The following is a 21,658-nucleotide window of genomic DNA, read 5'->3' as shown; positions in this document are numbered from 1 at the left end:
CCAAACTTCTAAGAAGCAGTTGGAACAGCTCCAGACTCTGCCTCAGCAGAAGAATCACATGGACCAGCAGGGAAGAGAGTGAGGTTGGGCCCTTAACTTTGGAGGTGGTCTGTCCTATCTTTCCAGAGCTACTCTTCATTGAAAGCCACCTGGTATCAAGCCTGCTACACAGTCAAGCCTTTGCAAATCTCCACCCTTCTTCATCCTCCAGGAGGTCCCTTCAACTTAATTTTTATAACCAAGAAGCATACATACCATAGGTTGTGGGTGCCACAGGCGATGTGGGAAGGGCTCCAGAGTTGTTGTACATAGCAGCATCTGTCACAAAACAAGGGTGAGTCAGAGCTGGGAAGAAGACAGCTCGATAGTGGTTTTTCTGAAGGCAGGTTGTAAGCTAGCACTTTGTGAAATCGATTTACTGGCTTGCTACAAGCCTTTCTTAGAAATTAAATCATATAATATATTAAGTAAAAAATATTGCCATTCATCTAAATAGTAAGGGTAACTTTTCTTTTGTAAAAATTTTGTTTCAATTATTACCTACTAAGTGTCATGGTACAAAAAAGTTAAAGAGAGGGCTGTGACCACACATTATCATAAATCATGCATAGGAAGTGAGATCCAAATTCAACAAAATGTAGAGAGAATACAATGGGTAAGTAGACATAGGACAGACATAGGGTTCAGATGCGCTTTCCCTTCAAGGAAATTACAGTGTTTTACAAAAGAGTTTTCACTATGCCTCAGAGTCCTAGCTCTTTAATTTATAAATTAAGCCTTCTTCCTTAGAAATAGAGTCCCCTTTACAGTGATGTTGAAGCTTCTAGGACTAGCTCCCAAAAGTGTATTTGACAGATTGATGTTGGTAACTAATTTTCCCCTCTGACTTGTCTAATCAAGGGGGTCAAGAATTAGAATATGCAAAGACTATCAGTAATAATAAATAATAATTAGGCAGCAATAATAAGTTATTGGAGTATTTGTTACAGTAGCCCACCCTACCCCAAATAATATACTCCTGCCTAAGTCTGATTTGGATTTACTTCTTCTTTGTCTCCATAGTACCCAGTGCCTATATCATTTAGTACATACCACAGTGTTTCATATTTTAAGTTTACTCATCCATCTTCTATGAAACATTGGGCACCTTTAGGTCAAGGGCATTGTCTTGTTTGTCATTGTAACCTAATAAATAAGACAGTGCATGGTATATAGTAGATGCTCAATAATGTTTTATGCATGAATGCACACATGTTCATTGTAAGTAGTATATGGTATAAAGAGGAAGTAACAGTGAAGGAGATATACAAGGAACAATTAGATAAGTGCTGTAAAGTCAAATCCTTAAGACTGAGATTCAAGACAGTGTCTAAAAGGACTCTGGTTAGTAGAATAAAAAAGAAGAGATTCTCAGGAAGAAACTGTACTGAATTAAGTAATTATATTCCTCTTTGAGATGTACCATTGACCCTTGAACAACGTGCAGGTTAGGGGCACTGAGTACTCTGCGCAGTGGAAAATCTGCATATAACTTAAAATCAGCCCTCCATGTACACGGTTCTTCCATATCCGAGGTTCTGCATCCATGGATTCAACCAACTGTGGATTGTGTAGTACTGTAATATTTACTGTGGAAAAAAATCCATATAGAGATAGACCCGTGCAGTTCAAACCCATGTTGTTCACGGGTCAACTGTACATATATAATACTTAGTGACTTCTATTTTGATTAAGAGATGGATGCTTCTCTAAGGCAGGTAAAGAATCCTGTCATAAGATTTAAATCCTCAGAGGGAACTTCCCTGGGGCACAGTGGATAAGACTCCGCACTCCCAATGCAGGGGGCCTGGGTTCGATCCCTGGTCAGGGAACTAGATCCTGCATGCACGCTGCAACTAAGAGTTCGCATGCCGCAACTAAGGAACACATGTACTGCAACCAAGGAGCTGGCGAGCCACCGCTAAGAAGCCTGCAAGCTGCAACTAAGGAGCCCGCCTGCTGCAACTAAGACCCAGCGCAACCAAATAAGTAAATTTTTTAAAAATCCTTTTTTTAAACACACCTCTAAAAATGTGTCCTCTTTAATGTTAGTGAGGATGAAAACCAAAATAAAATCTATTAGATACCACTGAAGGTTGCTAGAGCATTGACTCATTACTCTGTAAATTGATGAAAAAATTAATTATGTATGCTGCCCTTCCAACATGAACTGTATTTCAGGGTTAACAAGCATATGGGGAATAGTTCTCCTATTCAGAAGAAACTCAGGTAATAAATGCAGAAGGAATAAAAGAATTAGAAAATCACCATTTAGCAACTCCTAATGAAATAATTTAAGCACTGGTCATCAATGGAGGATAAAACCTAAGGAGAAAGGTCATTGGGAACTTTTCAATGAAAGGATAACCACCTGAGCCCAGAGATCAATCTTAGCATCACTAAAAGTAAGAGATTCTAACGTAACATCCCCATGATGAGGTTCAGCATAGAGTACACAGCACTAACCATGAAAAATCCTTGGCAAAAATGAATACTGAATTTGAATCAAGTTCACCTGTAGATATAACCACCAGTCCACAGGATGACAGAGGATAGAAGCTCCAGTAAAATTACACCACAGAAAGTAATCAGCAAAACCAGAATGGAATTATTTTTAAAAAACTGTTTTAGGTTAACAGAGATACCACCTAGTAATATAATAAAGGAAATACACCAAGAGGGCCTAATTAGTTGGATCCTAATTCAATCAAGCCAACTGTAGTAAGACACTATTTGATAATCAGGGATACTTGAATGTGGACTGGCTATTATATTATATTAAGGAATTATTTACTAATAAATTTGTTGGATGTAATAATGGCATTATTATGAAGGTAATGTTATTTTCTCAGGTGTATTCTAAAATTTTAGTAGTGAAATCAAATAATGTCTCAGATTTGCTTCAAAATACTACACCAAAAAGGGAGGGATAAAGGAAACAAGCATGACCAAAAAAAATCAATGGTTAGTAAAGCTAGGTGATGGATGGGGGTTTATTGTTCTCTTTACTTTTATTTAGACATCTTCATTTAAATATTTTAATAATGTTTAGGTGCCCTTCCCCTTAACTGGCTTGATTTACATAAAGGTTTTTAACACATTGTACTCATTTTCTTTAATCCTTTATCTTACATCTCTTTTAGACAAATGTGTGTGAGAGCCAAGTAAACATTATGTCCACTTCTACATCCTCATCCCTACCCTTCCACAACTACACTAGTCGCAGAAAAGAGTCCCTCTCTCTACCCATGAGAAGCCACCTGTACAACCGTCCTCCTTTCAGACACCCGCCCGTGAGAAGCTCTGGACACTGCCTTCCTCCTTCACCACCCTGCTCCCAGTTCCCTAAGGGGCCCCCGAGCTCCCAACCTGATTGGAAGGTGATCTCACTGAACATCATCCAGGTGTCAGCAAAATGGTATTGGCACTTGATGGCACTGGCCATGCGGTGGTGGAGGGGCACCGTGACGAACCGAGCACTGGGGTTGACGTCATCCAGGACAAGGGGGAAGGAGACAGCGTTAGGTTCCCATTCATTGGCTTCAGAGCGAAAGTAGCACTGTACCTCCTTAAAAATCTTCACACCTTTGGCAAACATGTTGTTGCAGTGGACCTGGCAGAGAAAGAGGCATGTGAGTGACAGGGTGACCCTGTTGGGTGGCACTAGGGACACACTGCAACCTAACCCAGTAAGATCTTAGACCTGCCAAATTTCTCTGATCACCACCCTTGGTGAATAATTGGTGCTCTGCAGTCTTGCGTTTTTCCCTTCTAGGAATCTCACAGTGGCAGTGATACCTTATAAAACCTGGGCTGCTACCCCAGCCACCTCTTTGCAATTGTGCTCCTCTGGCTACCTCACTGCATGCTGCTGGGAGTAGTGTCCTTACCTGTTAAATGAGGGCTGGACCAGCATCCTCTCAGTTCCTTCCTTGCCCTGAACTCTCTCTGCTCTATAACCCAACCACTCCAGTCCTCTCAACCACGGTTGCTATCTGCCCAGAATGGAGCTACTCTGAACTACTTTCTCCTATGTACATTCCAAAGCCAGTCCACTTCTTTCAACAGGTTTCGATGAGAAACCTGAAATAATACACAATCCAATATAATTTCATCTTTCTCTTTAGAAATCTCATTTCCACTGCCGGGTATTAGCATTTGTCAGCCAGAGACACAAAACTTAATTATCTCTCTTAATTAATTCAGCTTAGGTAAAGCCATTCTGATGAAAGCCTCAAATCTTCCTCATAGATGTTTTCTGAGATGAGAAAAAAAGGCCTTTAGGAAGGTAGCTTTTTTGTTGTACCTTCCTTGGGATGAATTAACAATTCTAGTTTATTGAACACAAGTAAATGGAACAAGGCTAAGAACAAAATCAAAGAAATACCAACTACAGATGTTTTGAAATCTGCAAAGTGTTGGATAAGTAGCCTGTGGGGAAGGTAATAATCTTTCCTACAGATGTTTTGCGAATCCTTCTAGAATGCAAGTAAATAGCATAGGATTTCATTCGCCTGTGGACTTAACATATTTATGTAATAGAATATATTTTAAAATGCATTTATATATAAATATATATGTTTCAGAATCTCTTTCAATTTATTTTTTCTTGATTTGTATAGTAAAATTTTTTCTATTTTTCCAAAAATAAGATCTTGGATTTATGATCATTTCTATAGTTTTCTGACTTTAATTAATTGGTTTATGCATTTATCTTTGATGTTAGACTGATAGACCTAGTGGCAGGGCAGGAATAAAGATGTAGACATAGAGAATGGACTTGAGGACGTGGGGTAGGGGGGAAGGGGGAAGCTGGGGCAAAGTGAGAGTAGCATCGACATATATACACTACCGAATGTAAAATAGACAGCTAGTGGGAAGCAGCAGCATAGCACAGGGAGATCAGCTCAGTGCTTTGCAATGACCTAGAGAGGTGGGATAGGGAGGGTGGGAGGGAGGCTCAAGAGGGAGGGGATATGTGGATATATGTATGCATATGGCTGATTCACTTTGTTGTACAACAGAAACTAACACAGTATTGTGAAGCAATTACACTCCAATAAAGATTTAAAAAAATAATAATGTATTCAGTACCATGAATTTTATTCAGTGTGGTTTTATATGTATCCCATTTGTTTTGATATATGTAATTTTTCATTTTCTAAATGCTTTGTGGATTTGATTTTCTTTTCTTTTTTATTTGTTTTGTTTTGTTTTGTTTTTATTGGAGTATAATTGCTTTACAATGGTATGTTAGTTTCTGCTTTATAACAAAGTGAATCACTTATACATATGCATATGTTCCCATATCTCTTCCCTCTTGCATCTCCCTCCCTCTCACCCTCCCTATCCCACCCCTCCAGGCGGTCACAAAGCACCGAGCTGATCTCCCTGTGCTATGCGGCTGCTTCCCACAAGCTATCTACCTTACGTTTGGTAGTGTATATATGTCCATGCCTCTCTCTCGCTTTGTCACAGCTTACCCTTCCCCCTCCCCATATCCTCAAGTCCATTCTCTAGTAGGTCTATGTCTTTATTCCTGTCTTACCCCTAGGTTCTTCATGACAGTTTTTTTTTTCTGAAATTCCATATATATGTGTTAGTTTACGGTATTTGTCTTTCTCTTTCTGACTTCCTTCACTCTGTATGACAGACTCTAGGTCTATCCACCTCATTACAAATAGCTCAATTTCGTCTCTTTTTATGGCTGAGTAATATTCCATTGTATATATGCGCCACATCTTCTTTATCCATTCATCCGATGATGGACCTTAGGTTGTTTCCATCTCCAGGCTATTGTAAATAGAGCTGCAATGAACATTTTGGTACATGACTCTTTTTGAATTTTGGTTTTCTCAGGGTATATGGCCAGTAGTGGGACTGCTGGGTCATATGGTAGTTCTATTTGTAGTTTTTTAAGGAACCTCCATACTGTTCTTCACAGTGGCTGTATCAATTTACATTCCCACCAACAGTGCAAGAGGGTTCCCTTTTCTCCACACCCTCTCCAGCATTTATTGTTTCTAGATTTTTTGATGATGGCCATTCTGACTGGTGTGAGATGATATCTCATTGTAGTTTTGATTTGCATTTCTCTAATGATTAATGATGTTGAGCATTCTTTCATGTGTTTGTTGGCAGTCTGTATATCTTCTTTGGAGAAATGTCTATTTAGGTCTTCTGCCCATTTTTGGATTGGGTTGTTGATTTTCTTTTAAATGCTGTATTTTAACTATAATCAGAGTAGGGAGGGAAATACGCAGTACTTTGCCTAAGAAGTAAAAAACTACTCTCTAGAAGACTTCAGTGACCTGAAAGTCGTCTTTTACTTCTCATTTGTCTCAGAAAAATTAAAATATGGTAGACACCTGCTTGGCCTGCTAGTCCTGAGAAGACTAGCTCTGAGTCAGCTCCTGAGAGGTTTCTGGCACCTTCTAAATGCAGACATATGCTTTTGAATAATTTTGATCTGTGATAAACTAGTTAAACAGGAGCTCCTGGGGACTCAGGAAGATCAAAGTCAATTGAGCAAATATTATAACTTTATGGGGACTTTAAAATACATTTTATTATTTTTGTGACTAGAAATTCTCCCAATGAGCTATAATGAATTGATACACATGTTCATAGGTACATATTGGGTATACACATTATTCAGCAATACAAATAAATTTTTCCTTGAAGCATACATAGTTTTGTTACTGGGCATATTTCCCTCCACCCCCCCAAAAACCTGTAAAGAATAACGTGTTAACACACGATTTCACACACATTTTACAACTTCCCAAGAGCCATTTTGAGCAACACACTGGCAGATTGGGTATGTGTTGATCCTTCTGTTCTCATCATTTACCTAATAGCTATTAATCCAACTAGGAGATATTATCATCTTAACATGTGAGAGTGATGTAGTAGACATGCATTTTCTTTTTGACTCCAGGTTTGTGCCAAGAATAACAAATTTTTATTTATTGGGAATGATACAGTTTCCCTTCTTCAGTGTCCCCATGTCATTCTACATACCTTCTTTTGCAAATAAATAGTGTCTTCCCCCACTGAACTGCAAATTGACCCAAGGTAGGGACCATTTCTTATTCATCTGTTTACCCCCAGAACCTAGAATTCAGGTTTAACGTCTAATCTGGTCACTTTTTGCATGGACTTTTCTTCCATTCCTTTCTCTCTGAAACATACTTGGGATTGAGTAAGAAAAAAGGAAAAACTATCATTTGAGCTAAGTATCAGGAAACTCACCATACCAACGGAAAGGTCCTCAACCCTTACATCCAGGGTAGGCTCTCCTGAAAGGCCCTACCCCAGAGAAAATGGAAATCAGGCCTTAAGTCCCCTCCTCCAGTTCTTCTCATGGTCTGCACTTACCTCTCTCCAGAGCACACCCAGTCTGGGCTTCTCCCAGGTCTTTCAGCTTCCATCCAAGTACTCAATGAAATTTACCTACTCACTCTTAACTACTCTGTAATAGTTAACTGATAAAATAACTTCTGCTATTGCATTTAAGACATTAATTTTTTTTATTGTTTTACTCTCCCTGAGGTAAAATACTTGCATTTTAATACAGACTTCTGGGTGATGGTGTTTCAGAAAAAACAAACCCAAAAACCTAATAATTTACATTTGAGGCCTTAGAAAAACCACCTCATTTCACCCTTGAATCTCACTCATTGGATAACCAACTCTTCTGACTGGGCAAAGAGTCACGGAGGTCCCACAGAGAAGACAAACTGAAACCCTGGGCCTGAGGTCTAGAATCCGGATGGTGGCCCAGCCAGGAGTCACAGTGATTCCTTCTGCCTGGCCCCAGTCCTTCTTCAAGTTTCTGTTTATAGTTAGGAAAATACTATTATATTCTCAGTGTCTTACTGATGTTCATCATATCTCCTCCTCCTTCTACCCCAGGTGGCAGAGATATTTATAACCATAAATGGCTAGAGTAGGCAATAAAGTATATCATTTGTTCACTTGCAAACATTTATTGAGCCTGTATATATTAAGTGTCAGACGCTTGGGTACAAAGACCAGAAAGCAGAGTCTGAGAAGGAGCTTGAGGTCTAGTAAGAGAACCAGACACATAGACAGATAAATGATAATAGATAGGAAACAAAGAACTCTGGGAACAGAACAGTATGGGATCTTCTGTCGTGATTTCTTAGTGCTGTGGGCATGGAGGAAACACTCAGGGATGGGAAGTGGTTCAAAATACAAAGCTCCTTCTTCTTCCATTGAGAATCAGAGCTGCAATGAGACACGCTTACTGGTAAGAGTGTGTCCCCTCCCTGCAGAGGGCTGGGTGGGGCCATGGAATGACTTCCAAGGGCCCTCATCACTACTGCCTTTGTGGGCCACTCCCTCCACAGAAAATATGTTAAAATTATATTTTACAACTGTTTTGTTAAAAAGGTAAAAACTTTCAACGTTAAGGCTCTTTTCTTTTATTCTGACAGTAAAAGAAGTTAAAGGCCCATTTCCATGGGCCTTACAAGTATCGTGGGTCCCAGACACTGTGCCCACTTTGCATAACGGATATGTCCACTCTGGTGTTGAGACAACAACAACAGCCAAATACATTGTGAAACAGTGACCTAATCTAACATCCTTATTTACAAATGAAGAAACAAGCCCAGACAGATGAAGTGACTCAAGAGATGTGTGCAGCTAGTTAGCAGCAGAATATGTGCTTGAATGCCATTCTGCTGGTACCACCCTAGGGTTCTTTCCAGCATGCTTTTTCCCTACACCATGATTTTGGCTTCTACGCCTAACTCCACTGACCTTCATAGTAGTAAAATTCCTGATGCGGTCAAACTCAAACATGATCTCGATGTAACCATTGGTGGCACTCTCATTTCTCCAGCCCACGTAGTCATAGCCTGGCCACACATGGTACTCGTGGGTCTGGGTGAAATCATCCAGGCCAGACACCCCATCGGTCAATTGGCCCAGCCCTTCAGTCATGCTGCTCAAGCCAAAAGAGGAGAAGGAAAAGGGAGAGAGGAACCTGGAGTTAATTACATATTCATGGAAGAGCTTTTACCCAGTTTCTTCACCCCAGGTTTTGTAAGAGCTGATTATCTTGGAGGTTGAAGAATTATGAAAAATCCAATATATTTTGTAGTACTGACTCATTTATCCTGCATCAGTGGAGAACTAAGAATTTCATATAAATGAATTTTACAAACTATTTGATGCTTAACTCTATAATAGCAAAGCTTTGAAACACCTTTTTAAAATCATTTTATATGAAAAGCTTTCTATGATCTATTGTATCCTTACCTGTTCTTATATACTTAACAAGTCTTTATATAATGATTCAATATTATCAAATGCATTTGACTAATTCATCCATTAAGGAGTAAATGAATGAATGCATAGAACAAATACTACAGCAGATGGTGGCACTTGCTCATCACTAAATAAATGGTCCCAGAGCTGGTTGGAAACTTTTCTGACTCTTCCTTTGACTGCATGTTGTCATTGTTCAGTGAATCAAATCCAGGGAAGCCAGTCATGCCTTCTTCTACCCCACATCTCCAACAACTTGATTCGATATCGAACAAAAGGGGGAAAAAGTAACTTCTAACAAATTTAAATACTGATTTACATTTAACTTTAATTACATTTGAAGAATACTAGACTCATGGAGTAAAATGCATGGACCACATGAGAGTCTCAGGCACTGGATTTCGTTTTATTTTCTAGCTTGGCACCCTTTTCACTTCCGAGTGTAAGGCTCTGTTTGAATGGCTGAGTTTGCCAGAAGCCTGACTGCTGGGTGGGATGGATGTGTATTGATGTTAATTTGACTATGTGAAGAACATAAAGAGACCTCCTTCCTTCTGTTTATGGAGGGACAGAACAAGAACCCATCGTGTGGAACTTCTCTCTCCTCGAGCTCTGGAAGATATGTCAAGAGTCTCCCAAATGAAGAGACTGGGATATTCACACTCAAGCAATAATCTATATGACCCATGAGGTTATAGGCAGACCAATGTTATGTAAAATTTGTGAATTACCAAAAAAAAAAAAAAAGAAGGATTAAGAGTGATTATGCCAGCCTTACAGGTACATTTTTAAATATATTTGTTCACTGAAAAATGTTTGGCAAATTATAAAATTTGACTGGCCTTATCCACAGTGACCAGAGCCTGGATCTCCCTTCCAAGGTTTTGCCATCTTTTTCTTCTCTCTACAGATCAGAAGGCTAGGAGAACATAAGTTTACTTGCAATGAATATATTTCCCATTATCCCCAGAAAAATAAATCCCCGTGAAAGTCTTCAGAAAAGCAGTACAAATTAGAAGGAATGCTTATTCAACTTCTCTTTCATCAAAATTTAATCAATAAGGAAAGAAACTTTCCCTGTTTACTTCATATACTTTAGAATTGTTAGAATTTCTACAACAGTATATATTACTTTTAGAATTTTTTTAAAATTTAAATAAGTAACTTTTGCTACTATGACTATTTATTTCCTGAGAGCTTGAATTAGGTAACTCTGTATCTCATCACTTAGCCACCCCCCAGCTAGGTAGCTCATGACCTCAATTATTAGATGGAGGCTGGCTGTGTCTAAATGTCTGTGATTATTTTGTTATCTTTCCTCTGGGGTTCATCCAGAGCCATATTTCCAGTTACCTGCCTTATTTCTCTATTTGAATGTCCTGTCAGTCCCTTGAACTTATATTCCAAACTGAATCCATCATCATCCCTTTCTAAACTAAGTCTTTCACCTAGGTTTCCCAATTCTGTCAATTATACTTCTCTTCCATATCCACTAAGGGTCCCTGGCACATGATAAGCATTCAAAATATGTTTGTTGAATGAATAAATGTTGTCTCCATTGTTTTAGACTATTGTTTCATCTAACTCTTTTTCTCACATTACTGTCTTGCCCCCTGTATCCAATCAGACTACAAATATTCCCTAAATGAGTATCTTTCTCATTCCCATTCCCACAGTCAGCATTATGGCCTGGGTCATTAATTCTTTTAATCTGACAGAATTTGGAATTAGAAAATGTCCCCCTCATCTCCTCCCTTCCTATTCAAATCTAACCTTTGAATGCAGCTTGATTAATCTGTCTGAAGCACAGCTCCCATCATGCTCTTCCCCAGCTTTAAAAACCTTCAGTGACACATTGCGTTGATGATGTTGGTAAAGAACAACTCCTCCTCCCCTCTTCTTCCTGGCCCTGACATTCAAGTTCCTCCAAAATATGACAAAATCCGCCTTGCTATGCTTCTAATGTACTGCCTTGCTACATAAATATGGCCCATGGTTAACTAAACTGCTGATCTTTCCCAGACATTCCCCTAAACTTTACAACCATGATTCTTTTGTCATCATGGTATTCCCTCTGCCTAAAATGCCATTTCAAGATTCTTTGCCTGTGAAAGTTCTACCCATCCTTTGGGGTCATTTCAGATTCCCTCTATTCTATTATGTTTTAACTGGTCCTCCAATCAGATAATAACTTACATGTATATAGCACATTATCTCTACAAAATGCTTTCCTTATATACTTTTTTTTTATCACTTCAGCCTCATAGCAAACAGAAATAATTTTATGACATGAATCCAGGTGTTTTCACTCCCAATGCTCTGTTTTCCTTCTATAGCTTCCTTGTTTCTTTGAATCCCAAAGCACTCATTGTGTATCTCTTACTCTTATGCTTGTATCATAGTAATTTATATCCTGGTTTAGTCCCCACTCCTAACTGTGAGCTTCTTAAAGGTAGGACCAACGACTTTATTATATTTGAATCCCTACCAAATTCCTTGCACATAGTAACAGTTGATTAGCAAACACTCACTAAACTAAACTGAATTCAATTGACCTCTGATTTCCTCTGTGCCTTGAGTTGATGGCAGTTGGGTGTGGCTAAGTGAAATGATGCCAAGACAGATTATGTAAAAGGGGAAGAACAGTGACTAAGCAGATGGAGAGGAAGTGATTAGTAATAGAAGACTGGATGAGTGGGGCATGGAAGCTTCACACAAGGCATGGAAGCTGGAGGGCAGCAGTTTATTCTTCACACCCAAGACAATGGAAGTGCTGTAATTCCACACTCCTCTTCCTGAGACTCAATAATCTCTCTCTCAACCACCAGCAACCTCCACCATCTGGTGTGGACTTCACTATGGTCTAACTTCTCTGCCAGGCTCAATCTTTGCAGACAAAGATTAACCTAAGAGAGAAAAGTGTTGAAGTGGGGTAGAAGAAGAACGGCAAGACTTGGAGTGAATTGGGATAGGTGGGAACATCTCTTATCCAACCCTAAGTTCATTCTGTATCTGAACATACTTCACCATGGCCCTCCCTTGGTTCATTTCATGGATCCATTGGCCCTTCTGCTGTTCCCAGTTCTAGCTTTTGCTATAGTCAGGCCATTCTGGTCCTCATCCCTGATTCCCTTCTTCTGCTCCCCTCTACCTACCTCCTCTGCTCCAATTATCATCTCATCCTAGAATCTTTTCTTGTCTATTGTAAGCCTTAATAGTCTCCTTCTTTTCACAATTTCTAAAGCATTTACATTTCTGGGGTTCATTCTTTCTGAACTTCTTTACCTGTCCAGTTTATTATACTTGTAACTTCAAATCTTCTGTCCCTTTGTTTCCATAAGTAGGCTATTATTTTTGTCAGACCACACATCTTGTTTTGAGGGTCAAAAATTATGGCTACCGTACTTAGAGCCATACCACAAAGTTTAGCCCTTACTTTGTATAATTTGTTGTTTTCCTTCTGATTACTTTGTCTTCCCAAACTAGGCTCTTAGTTCCTTCCAAATAAAGACTACATATTTTACTTCGTCTAAATTTATCTCACAATGCCTAGTATAAGGGCTAAATAAACATTGGCTAGTTGACTGATTGAGTCATTGATTATTGTTCCCAGAACAATACAGAATTTACCTGTACCCAACGGCCCCATCATAGACAGAATCGTTCAGATAAATGATGGAGCCTCCTGGTAGTACAAACTGCTGTCCAGCTGGAGCATTATAAGACACCAAGCCATCTGCCAAAGGAAACACAGATGTGTCAGTGCCTTTGGGAAGGAGATGCACCTGCTGCTCAGAACAACTATCCCAGGGAACTACCTGAGGCTTCAAGACTGCAATCTTGAGCAATGTGTCCACCTAGGACTCAATCTGGGCACACAGGGAGTACTCCTCAGCAGCAGTCAGCAAAGTGACTTGGAATGCAGTATGCCAGGTGTGGGGCACCAAGTCCTGGGTGGATGAATAATATTCCTTTCTTTACTCTAACCAAGAGGGGATCACTTCTTGGTGATTAGTAATTCCGGTGAAATTCTTGGTGAAAGCAATTCCTCTTTCTGATTTGATTGCCTTTCTTTCCCAGGGGCTGGAGTTTTTAATAAGGTCTACACGCTCTCTCTAGAGACCTACCTAGCCAGACACAGCCATAAAGCTCCACCCTCATGCACACATTCATGGAGTGATCAGTGACCGGGATAAAGCGGACAAATCTGGCCACAATGGGTGGCTCCAAGTCCTTTAGGAAAATGTCATAGGGGTTACTATTTCCATCCAGCACCTGAGAAGAGATAAAAGAAAGAGTGAGAAGATGCTATGAAGTTATGCTGACCCTTCTTCATTCCCCAAGTCATAATCTCTTTGACGGAACCTCTCCTTTTAATTCAAGGAGCAGAATGTATCCACTCAGCAGCCTTGATATCCCTATGTGTGCCCCCCACCCCACCCTCCTTCATCTTGGGTCACACATTTACAAGGGCATCCCAGGTCTGCAGACACACATACCTACATAGACAACCTGTGTACTTCCTCTTCTAGCCCAAGTCAAAATATGGTCCCAGACATCCCAGGGTCTGAATGTGTCTTCTTCTCACCTGTTTCCCATGCCGGTTCCGCCAAGAGATCCAGCGAGTGCCATCCCGACTGTAATTGATCTTGTACATGGGGGCAAACTCAATGCCATGGCCCCCTGCATGGCGCCCCTGGGTCCCCACCAGAGTGATAAAGTGCAGGGTGTGCAAGTCAATCTGAAGAAACTCCTTCAGGTCATCAGGTTCCACTGGAATCTCAGGACACCAGGCTCCGTCCCCTTCTTCTGAGTCCAGCCTTGGTTGACGAGGGTTGGGGGCAGAGGAAGGAACCACGAAACCACAGAGTTATTTACCAGTCCCCAGCAAGCAGCTGCCCAGTGCTGAAGAGAGACAGCAGGCTGGGAGTCCAGTCCAGATGGACTTTTTGGGCTCTCCCTACCAGTCTGACTGTCACCACAGTACCCACTTGTGGTCAGTTCCCTCTTCCTGGGGCACCATGAAACCCAGAAAGACAGTCACCACCAGGGAGCTAGAAGCCTTCAGATGACATGGAGCCTTTATTTCCCATCCTGATTTAGTGATCTCAAGGGAGGTCCCATGCAGTGAAACCCTTCCTACCCTCTATTCCCCACTGAGTTATTTTACCACCCTCACCCCCAGCCCCCATTTTCAGTCTCAGCATAACAAGGCTAACCACTCCTTGCCTGGATATCAAGTTATAAGAGTGGGGAGGGAGGAATCATAAGACCTGCAGTGTGGGTTGTGTAATGTAGTAGAATTTTAACCAGCAGGGTGAGCATGGCAGCTCAGCAAAAAGCCATGGAAACCTATGGTGAAAGTGAGGGGTAAGAGTATGTCAGGGAATAGTAAATAATCTGGTTTCATTTTACTACCTCCAGGCTGAGCTACCCACAAACAAAACTGTGAAATCATTATAAGGCTTATTTGGGGACCCTCTTCCCCCTTTCCCTCTTCCCTGGAATGTGCCTTCTCTCACAGACGGCACCTGCTCATTGTTGCTCCCTTCCAACCCCACCAAACATCACTCTAATCTTGCATACACTAAGACAGAAATCATGGAGAAGGTTTACAGGGTTGCTTTTCCTATGGATGATTCCATTTTAACAGAAATCAATGCTTTACACCAAAAGAACTAGATTCCAGGAGGAAGGTTACTTCTTAACAAGCTGAATAGTTTTTGACAATAATTTTTGACAAGCAATAGTTTATTGCTTTAAAGGACCCCTGATATTAGACCACAAGAAACCCAACATACTTTGTTTATGGATGAGGGTGGCCCTTCTATGTGAGGTATCCTTGAGAGGAGGGAAGAATTTGTTGGATGCCTCAATGTCTATTTAAGGCCTTGATGCCTTGCACTGTGATTGATGTTTCACAAACACCCACTGAGAAGAGGGCCATGTCTCCTAACTCTCAGTGACCTACCTAATCTGCACTTTTTCATAGGTACCACTGTAGTCCACTTCCTGCAGTAGCTCATGGTGAGAACGTGAGATAAAGAAAGTGCACTGCATATCAATAAGCTGATCTGCTGTGAGTGGTGTGGCTCTAGGGCCCCTGTGGTTAGGGTGAGGTTGCTAGACCAGCACGTGCTGCCGGGCCCCAAATTCTCTACCTGAAAACATGCAGAGCAGGTCCACTTTGATGTCCTTCCCCCATTCCCACCAGCTCCCACCAAGTACCACGCTTCTTCCTTAGACCTGGAGTCAGTAATTCTGTCCAACCCAGAACTCAGGTGTTCTTGAGGCATCCATTCTCACCTCCCATATTTGGCAGCTGTGGACTCTGACCACTGACTGGAAGCTGTGATGTCTTCATCTGGAATGTGGCCTCCCGACATGCCCAGAGGATAGCGGCATATGGCTGAACCAAGAGAAACCAAAGAGAAAAGAGAGGAAATCCTTTTATTTTATTTTCAGAGATCCCCCAGCTAGAATGCAATTGATTATTAGACAGGAAAGAGGGACTAGGCCCCTCTATGACCCCAGTTTGACCGCTATGACTCTCTCGGCCTTTTCTTCCTGGCCCTGCCTCCAAACTTATTAGTGTTCAATTTTCCAAGCATTTGAACCTCAGCTAACTTTATCTTTTGGTCCAGACTTTGACAATACTGTTATGTGCTGATTTATTCTTTTATTTGGTAATAACTCTATGGCCCATCCCCATTTCCTTATTAGCAGACATGCATTTCTAATCAGTTTCCCAACAGTGGTGAGCCGTTCTCATAATCACTAGGTACCTTTTATGATCCATAGCATTTTCTTTTCCTAGATAGCTGATTTCATGAAACTATGGAGCAGAGCTAAAAAAAATAACCTCTCCTATAAAGGTACTGAACACTCAGCTTTGGCCCCCATTGGTACCATGTTTTAGACTCTGGCTAAAAATAATAACCTCTGGAATTGGACTTCCTCCTCCATCCAAGATAGAGTAATAAAGACCAGATTTATTCTCCTGGGTGAAACGACCAGAAAACGGGAATAGTATATGAAAAATTGGATTTCAACATAATGAATATCAGACAACAAAGGGCAGCAATCCCTGAGAGACAGGAAACAAAGAAGATGAACCCTACAACTGCAAAAGCTTACTTCCGTGAGAGAACGTCCAGGCTGTAGCACAGTGAGTGAAAACTCCGGCAGAGGCTGGAGAATTCCCTGAGCTCAGAAGACAAAGGTAAGAGTCTGTAGAAGTCAAGGGGACTAGAGCTCTCAGGACGTAGGATTGCCGATAAAATACAGGATCCCTGGCTAAATTTAAATTTCAGATAAACAATGAATAATTTTTTAGTACAGATATGTCCCATGACAAAAAAAAAAAAAAAAAATACCAGGCTTTAAGAGAAGCAGAGAGATAGAACCTATAATAAGAAAAATAAATAAATCAGTTGAAACTGATTCAGAATTAATATAGAAGTTAAATTAGAAAAGAAGAACACCAAAATAATTATAACTGTGTTGCATATGTTCAGAAATATAAGGGGAGCGATAGAGGATAGAGAAAAGAGGTAAGTCAAATTTCTAGAGATAAAACTTGAATGTGTGAGATGAAATACACTGTATGGGATTAAAAGCAGATTACATATTGGAGGAAAAAAAATAGGAACATAAAGACAACTATAGAAACTATCCAAAATGAAAAAATCAAAGAAAAGAGAATCAGTCAATAAATCAATAAACAAAAAGCAGAACATTAGTAAGATGTGAAACAATTTCAAACATCTAGATATACATGTAAATGGATACCTTGAAAAAGAGGAGGGAGAAAGACAGAAAATTATTTGAATAAAAAATGGTGGAAAATTGTTTTAATTTGATGAAAATTATAAACCCAAGAAACTTAACAACCTGAAGCACAAGAAACATGAAGAAAACTACACTACAGTATATCATAATCCAATTGCTTAGAGCAGATAATAAAGAGAAAATTTTAAAAGCATCTAGAGGAAAAGGACACATTATGCACCGAGGACCAAAGATAAAGACGACAGCAAATTTTCCAAAATGGCAATTACATGGTAAATATATAAGATGATTTTTAATGTTATTTATATCTCTGTAAGTGGTAATTGGCTACTTAAACAAAAATAACGACATATTGTGGTGTTTACAACATACACAAAAGTAAAATGCATGACAACGATAGCACAAAGGCTTAAAGGGAAAAATGGAAGTTATCTTGTTGAAAGGTTCTTATACTCTATGTGAAGTGGTATAATATCATTTGAAGATAGACTTTAGTTAAAGATGTATACTGCAAACGCTAAAGCAAGCACAAAAATAATATTTTTTAAAAGACTTATAGCTAATAAGTCAAGAAAAGATAAAACAGAATCATAAAAATTCAATTAATTGAAAAGAAGGCAGAAGAAAAGGAAACAAAGAGCACAGGACAAATAGAAAACAAATAGCAAGAATATAGATTTTAAGTTAATCATATAAATACTCCCATTAAATATAAATGGTCTACATACCCTAATTAGAAAGTAGAGATTGTCAGACTGGATTTTTTTCAAAAAGCAAGTTTAAACTACATATGGTGTATGAGAAACACACTTTAAATATAAAAACACAGATAAGTCACAAGAAAATATGGAAAAAATATACTACAAAAACTTAATCAAATGAAAGGTGAAGTGGTTATATTAATACCAGACACAAAAAATTTCAAGACAAGGAATAAAGATGGGATTTCACAGTGATACAGGGGCTAGTTCATCAAGAATACATGACAGTCCTAAATACTTATGTATCTAATAACAGAGTTTCACAACAAATGAAGCAAAAAAAATACAAAATAATGGACAAATCCACAATTATAGCTGGAGATTTCAATTATTCCTCAACTAACTTCTTTCCAAAGAAGACATATAGAAGGCTAACAGGTACATGAAAAGAGCTTAACATCACTAATCATCAAGGAAATGTATATCAAAACCACAGCAAGATAGCACACATCTGTTAGAACAACTATTATCAAAAAGATCAGAAATTACAAGTATTGGCAAGGATGTGTAGAAAAGGGAATGCTTGTGCACTGTTGGTGGAAATGTAAATTGGTGCAGTGACCATGGAAAATGATATGGAGGTTCCTCAAAAAATTAAAAAAAGAATTACCATGTAATCCAGCAATTCCACTTCTGGGTATTTATCTGAAGAAAATGAAAACACTACTCAAAATGATATATGCACCCCCATGTTTACTGCAGCATTATTTACAATAGCTAAGTTATGGAACATCCTAAGTGTCCATTGATGGATGAATGGATAAAGAAGATGTGATATATATACACATACATACCATATATATGGTTTATTTAACCATAAAAAAGAATGAAATCTTGCCATTTGTGACAACATGGATGGATCTTGAGGGCATTATGCTAAGTGAAATAAGTCAGACAGAGAAAGACAAATATCATATGATTTCACTTATATGTGGAATCTAAAAAACAAACAACCAAAAAAAATAAAAAGCTCATATATACAGAGAACAGATTGGTTGAGCCAAATGGGTATAGGGGATCAAAAGGGACAAACTTCCAGTTACAAAATAAGTAAGTCACAGGGATGCAAGGTACAGCATGGGACTTAATAACCTGTATTGCATATTTGAAAGTTACAAAGAGAGTAGATTTTAAAAGTTCTCATCACAAGAAAAAATTATTTTTGTAACTATGTATGGTGATAGATGTTAACTTAGACTTATTATGGTGACCATTTCTCAATATATACAAATATAGGATCAATATGTTATATACCTGAAACTAGTACATTGTTATATGTCAATTATAACTCAATTTTAAAAATTATATTGGAATTTCCAGATAAAGCAATAAGGCAAGGAAAAAAAATAGTAAAAGGCACCCATATTGGAAAGGAAGACATAAAACTGCCTTTAATTGCAGGTAACAGTATCAGTTATGTAAGAAATCAGATGAAATCTACAAAAAAGCTACTACTAGAACTAAAAGATGAGTTTAATAAGGTTTCAGGACATAAGATCAATATACAACAATCAGCTGTGTTTCTATAAACTAGCAGTGAACAATTACAAGTTACAGTAGCATCAAAAATTACAAAATACTTAAGGATAAACAAGACAAAAAATGTGAAAGACCTGTGTACTAAAAACTACCCAACACTGCAAAAAGAAATTAAAGATCTAAATAAGTGGAGATAATATACTACAAGTTCATGGGTCAAAAGAATCAATACTATTAAGATGTCCATTCTACCCAATCAAAGTCTCAGCAGGCATTTTTGTATAAACGAACAAATTGATTCTAAAAATCATATGGAAGAGCAAAGATCCCAGAATAGTCAAAACAACTTTGAAAAAGAAGATCAAAGAGGAAGATCTAACATCAGATTTTAAAACATTATAAAACTACAGAAATCAAGACAGTGGGATGTTGGTATAAGATAAACAAACATACCAAAGAAACAGGAGAAAGTCCAGAAGTAGACCCATATATCTATACACTGATTCTGTCCTGCAGCCACTCACTCCTAGGCATTTGTCCAAAAGAAATAAAAGTGTAAGTCCATACAAAGGCTTAGGAGTGTCCTTAACAGCTTTATTTGTAACAGACAACGCAAATTGGGAAACAATCATATGTCATCAACAGGTAAATGGATAAACAAATTGCGATATATCCATGCAGTGAAATGCTACTCAGCAGGACTGGGATTAGAACGAAGCAAGTGAGGTGTTTAGGGTGCAAAATACAAGGAGGTGCCCACTCCCAGGGTCATGGAAGTCCCAGTGCTGCCTTTGCAGGATCCCGAGGGTGAGCACCAGCTTGCACTTTGCACCCTAGGCACCTCCCTTGCCTCACCCTAGTCCCATCTCTGCTACTCAGTAATAAAAAAGAATGCTCTATTGATACATGCTACAACACAGATAAATTTCAAAATAATTGTGCTGAGGGATAGAAGAGTATGAACCAGGCAAAAAGAGTATATACCGTATGCGTCCATTTATATTGTGTATTATACAATTCTAGAAAATGAAAACAAGTCAATCTACAGTGACAGAAAGCAGACCAGTGGTTACCTAGGGAAGGAAGGAGTGGGCAGAAGGAATTACAAGAGGACACAAAGAAACTTTTGACAGTGACGGATATGGTCATAATCTTGATTATGGTGATGATTTCACAGGTTTATACACATGTCAAAACAGATCAAATTGTGCTGCTTTTTTTTTTTTTTTTCCCCAGTACATGGGCCTCTCACTGTTGTGGCCTCTTCCGTTGCGGAGCACAGGCTCCGGACGCGCCGGCTCAGCGGCCATGGCTCATGGGCCCAGCCGCTCCGCGGCATGTGGGATCCTCCCGGACCGGGGCACGAACCCGCGTCCCCTGCATCGGCAGGCGGACTTTCAACCACTGCGCCACCAGGGAAGCCCAAATTGTGCATTTTTAATGTGTGTAGTTTATTGTATGTCAATTATATGTCAGTGAAGCTGTTTTTCAAAAAGTAACCTCTGGGGTAGGATAATATATTGAGATTTTTATTTGTATATTTTCACGCCCCTTTCCAAAGCTGATAGCCAAAGCCTTCCTGCTCCTTTGCCCCATGGGAGATTTATGTTTACTGGGCAGAAATAAGAAACTGCTTGAAGACTAATGGCTTCCTGGAAAGCCTGCCCTCATTAAGCGACCGTAGGATGAAGTAGAGGCGGCAGGAAGATGGGTGAGGTTTCCCTAGGCTAGAAGAAGACAAAGGTAGGCAACTTACAGGGCTAACAGGAACCAAGCTCCTTTCCTAGAAGTTCCCTGGAGAGGTAGCAAAACATCAAAGGGAAAATGGTTTCATGTGAGCATCGTGCCCAAGCTTGGCACAGAAACAGCCAAACTGCTGTCCCTGAAGAACATGGAGGGCTTGGAGAATAAGGATATCCACTATAATCATGACAAGCTGAAGGCAAGAAGCCCTTCTGTCCGTATCACACCCAGGAAAGTTCCTGGATTCTTGTCCAACCCTAGGAAAGGGAAGGATGACTCTGAGTCAAGGGCCAGCTGACACTCTAAGAAACAGTATGATTAAGCAAAACCATATACAGGCAGCTTTGACAAGAAACATGGCCATATACCCAACTGAAACTCTTCTATGTTACTGTCCACTGCATTTTCCAAGTCAGATTTGAAAGTATCATTTTGCCTATTCTTGTCAAATATATAATTTCTCCATCAGAGGTGATTGGTTCTGCAGATAATCATTATGGTTGAATCTGGGAGGTTCAGGAATGAAGCATCAGATTCTCAAAATC

The 21,658-nt window shown here is 39.4% G+C and overlaps 1 protein-coding gene across 3 annotated transcripts in view; it reads right to left on the bottom strand.

The window, feature by feature from the left end:
* DDR2 (discoidin domain receptor tyrosine kinase 2) overlaps positions 1–21,658 on the bottom strand; it is a 162,055-nt gene that overhangs the window by 22,079 nt on the left and 118,318 nt on the right. For all 3 annotated transcript variants that reach the window (XM_027099198.1, XM_027099197.1, XM_027099196.1), the window contains 7 exons: positions 15,646–15,748; positions 13,928–14,159; positions 13,467–13,614; positions 12,970–13,075; positions 8,830–9,013; positions 3,409–3,652; positions 256–318 (listed from right to left, as the gene is read on the bottom strand). In XM_027099198.1, coding sequence (XP_026954999.1) covers positions 256–318; positions 3,409–3,652; positions 8,830–9,013; positions 12,970–13,075; positions 13,467–13,614; positions 13,928–14,159; positions 15,646–15,748 — 1,080 coding nt within the window. The remainder of the gene's footprint in view (positions 1–255; positions 319–3,408; positions 3,653–8,829; positions 9,014–12,969; positions 13,076–13,466; positions 13,615–13,927; positions 14,160–15,645; positions 15,749–21,658) is intronic.

Source organism: Aethalodelphis obliquidens, unplaced genomic scaffold, assembly GCF_003676395.1.
Source record: "Aethalodelphis obliquidens isolate GAN/ISIS:26980383/991018 unplaced genomic scaffold, ASM367639v1 scaffold130, whole genome shotgun sequence".
Taxonomy (NCBI): Eukaryota; Metazoa; Chordata; class Mammalia; order Artiodactyla; family Delphinidae; genus Aethalodelphis; species Aethalodelphis obliquidens.
The sequence above is the reverse complement of the archived record's forward strand: the minus strand, read 5'-3'. Positions and strand labels throughout refer to the sequence as shown.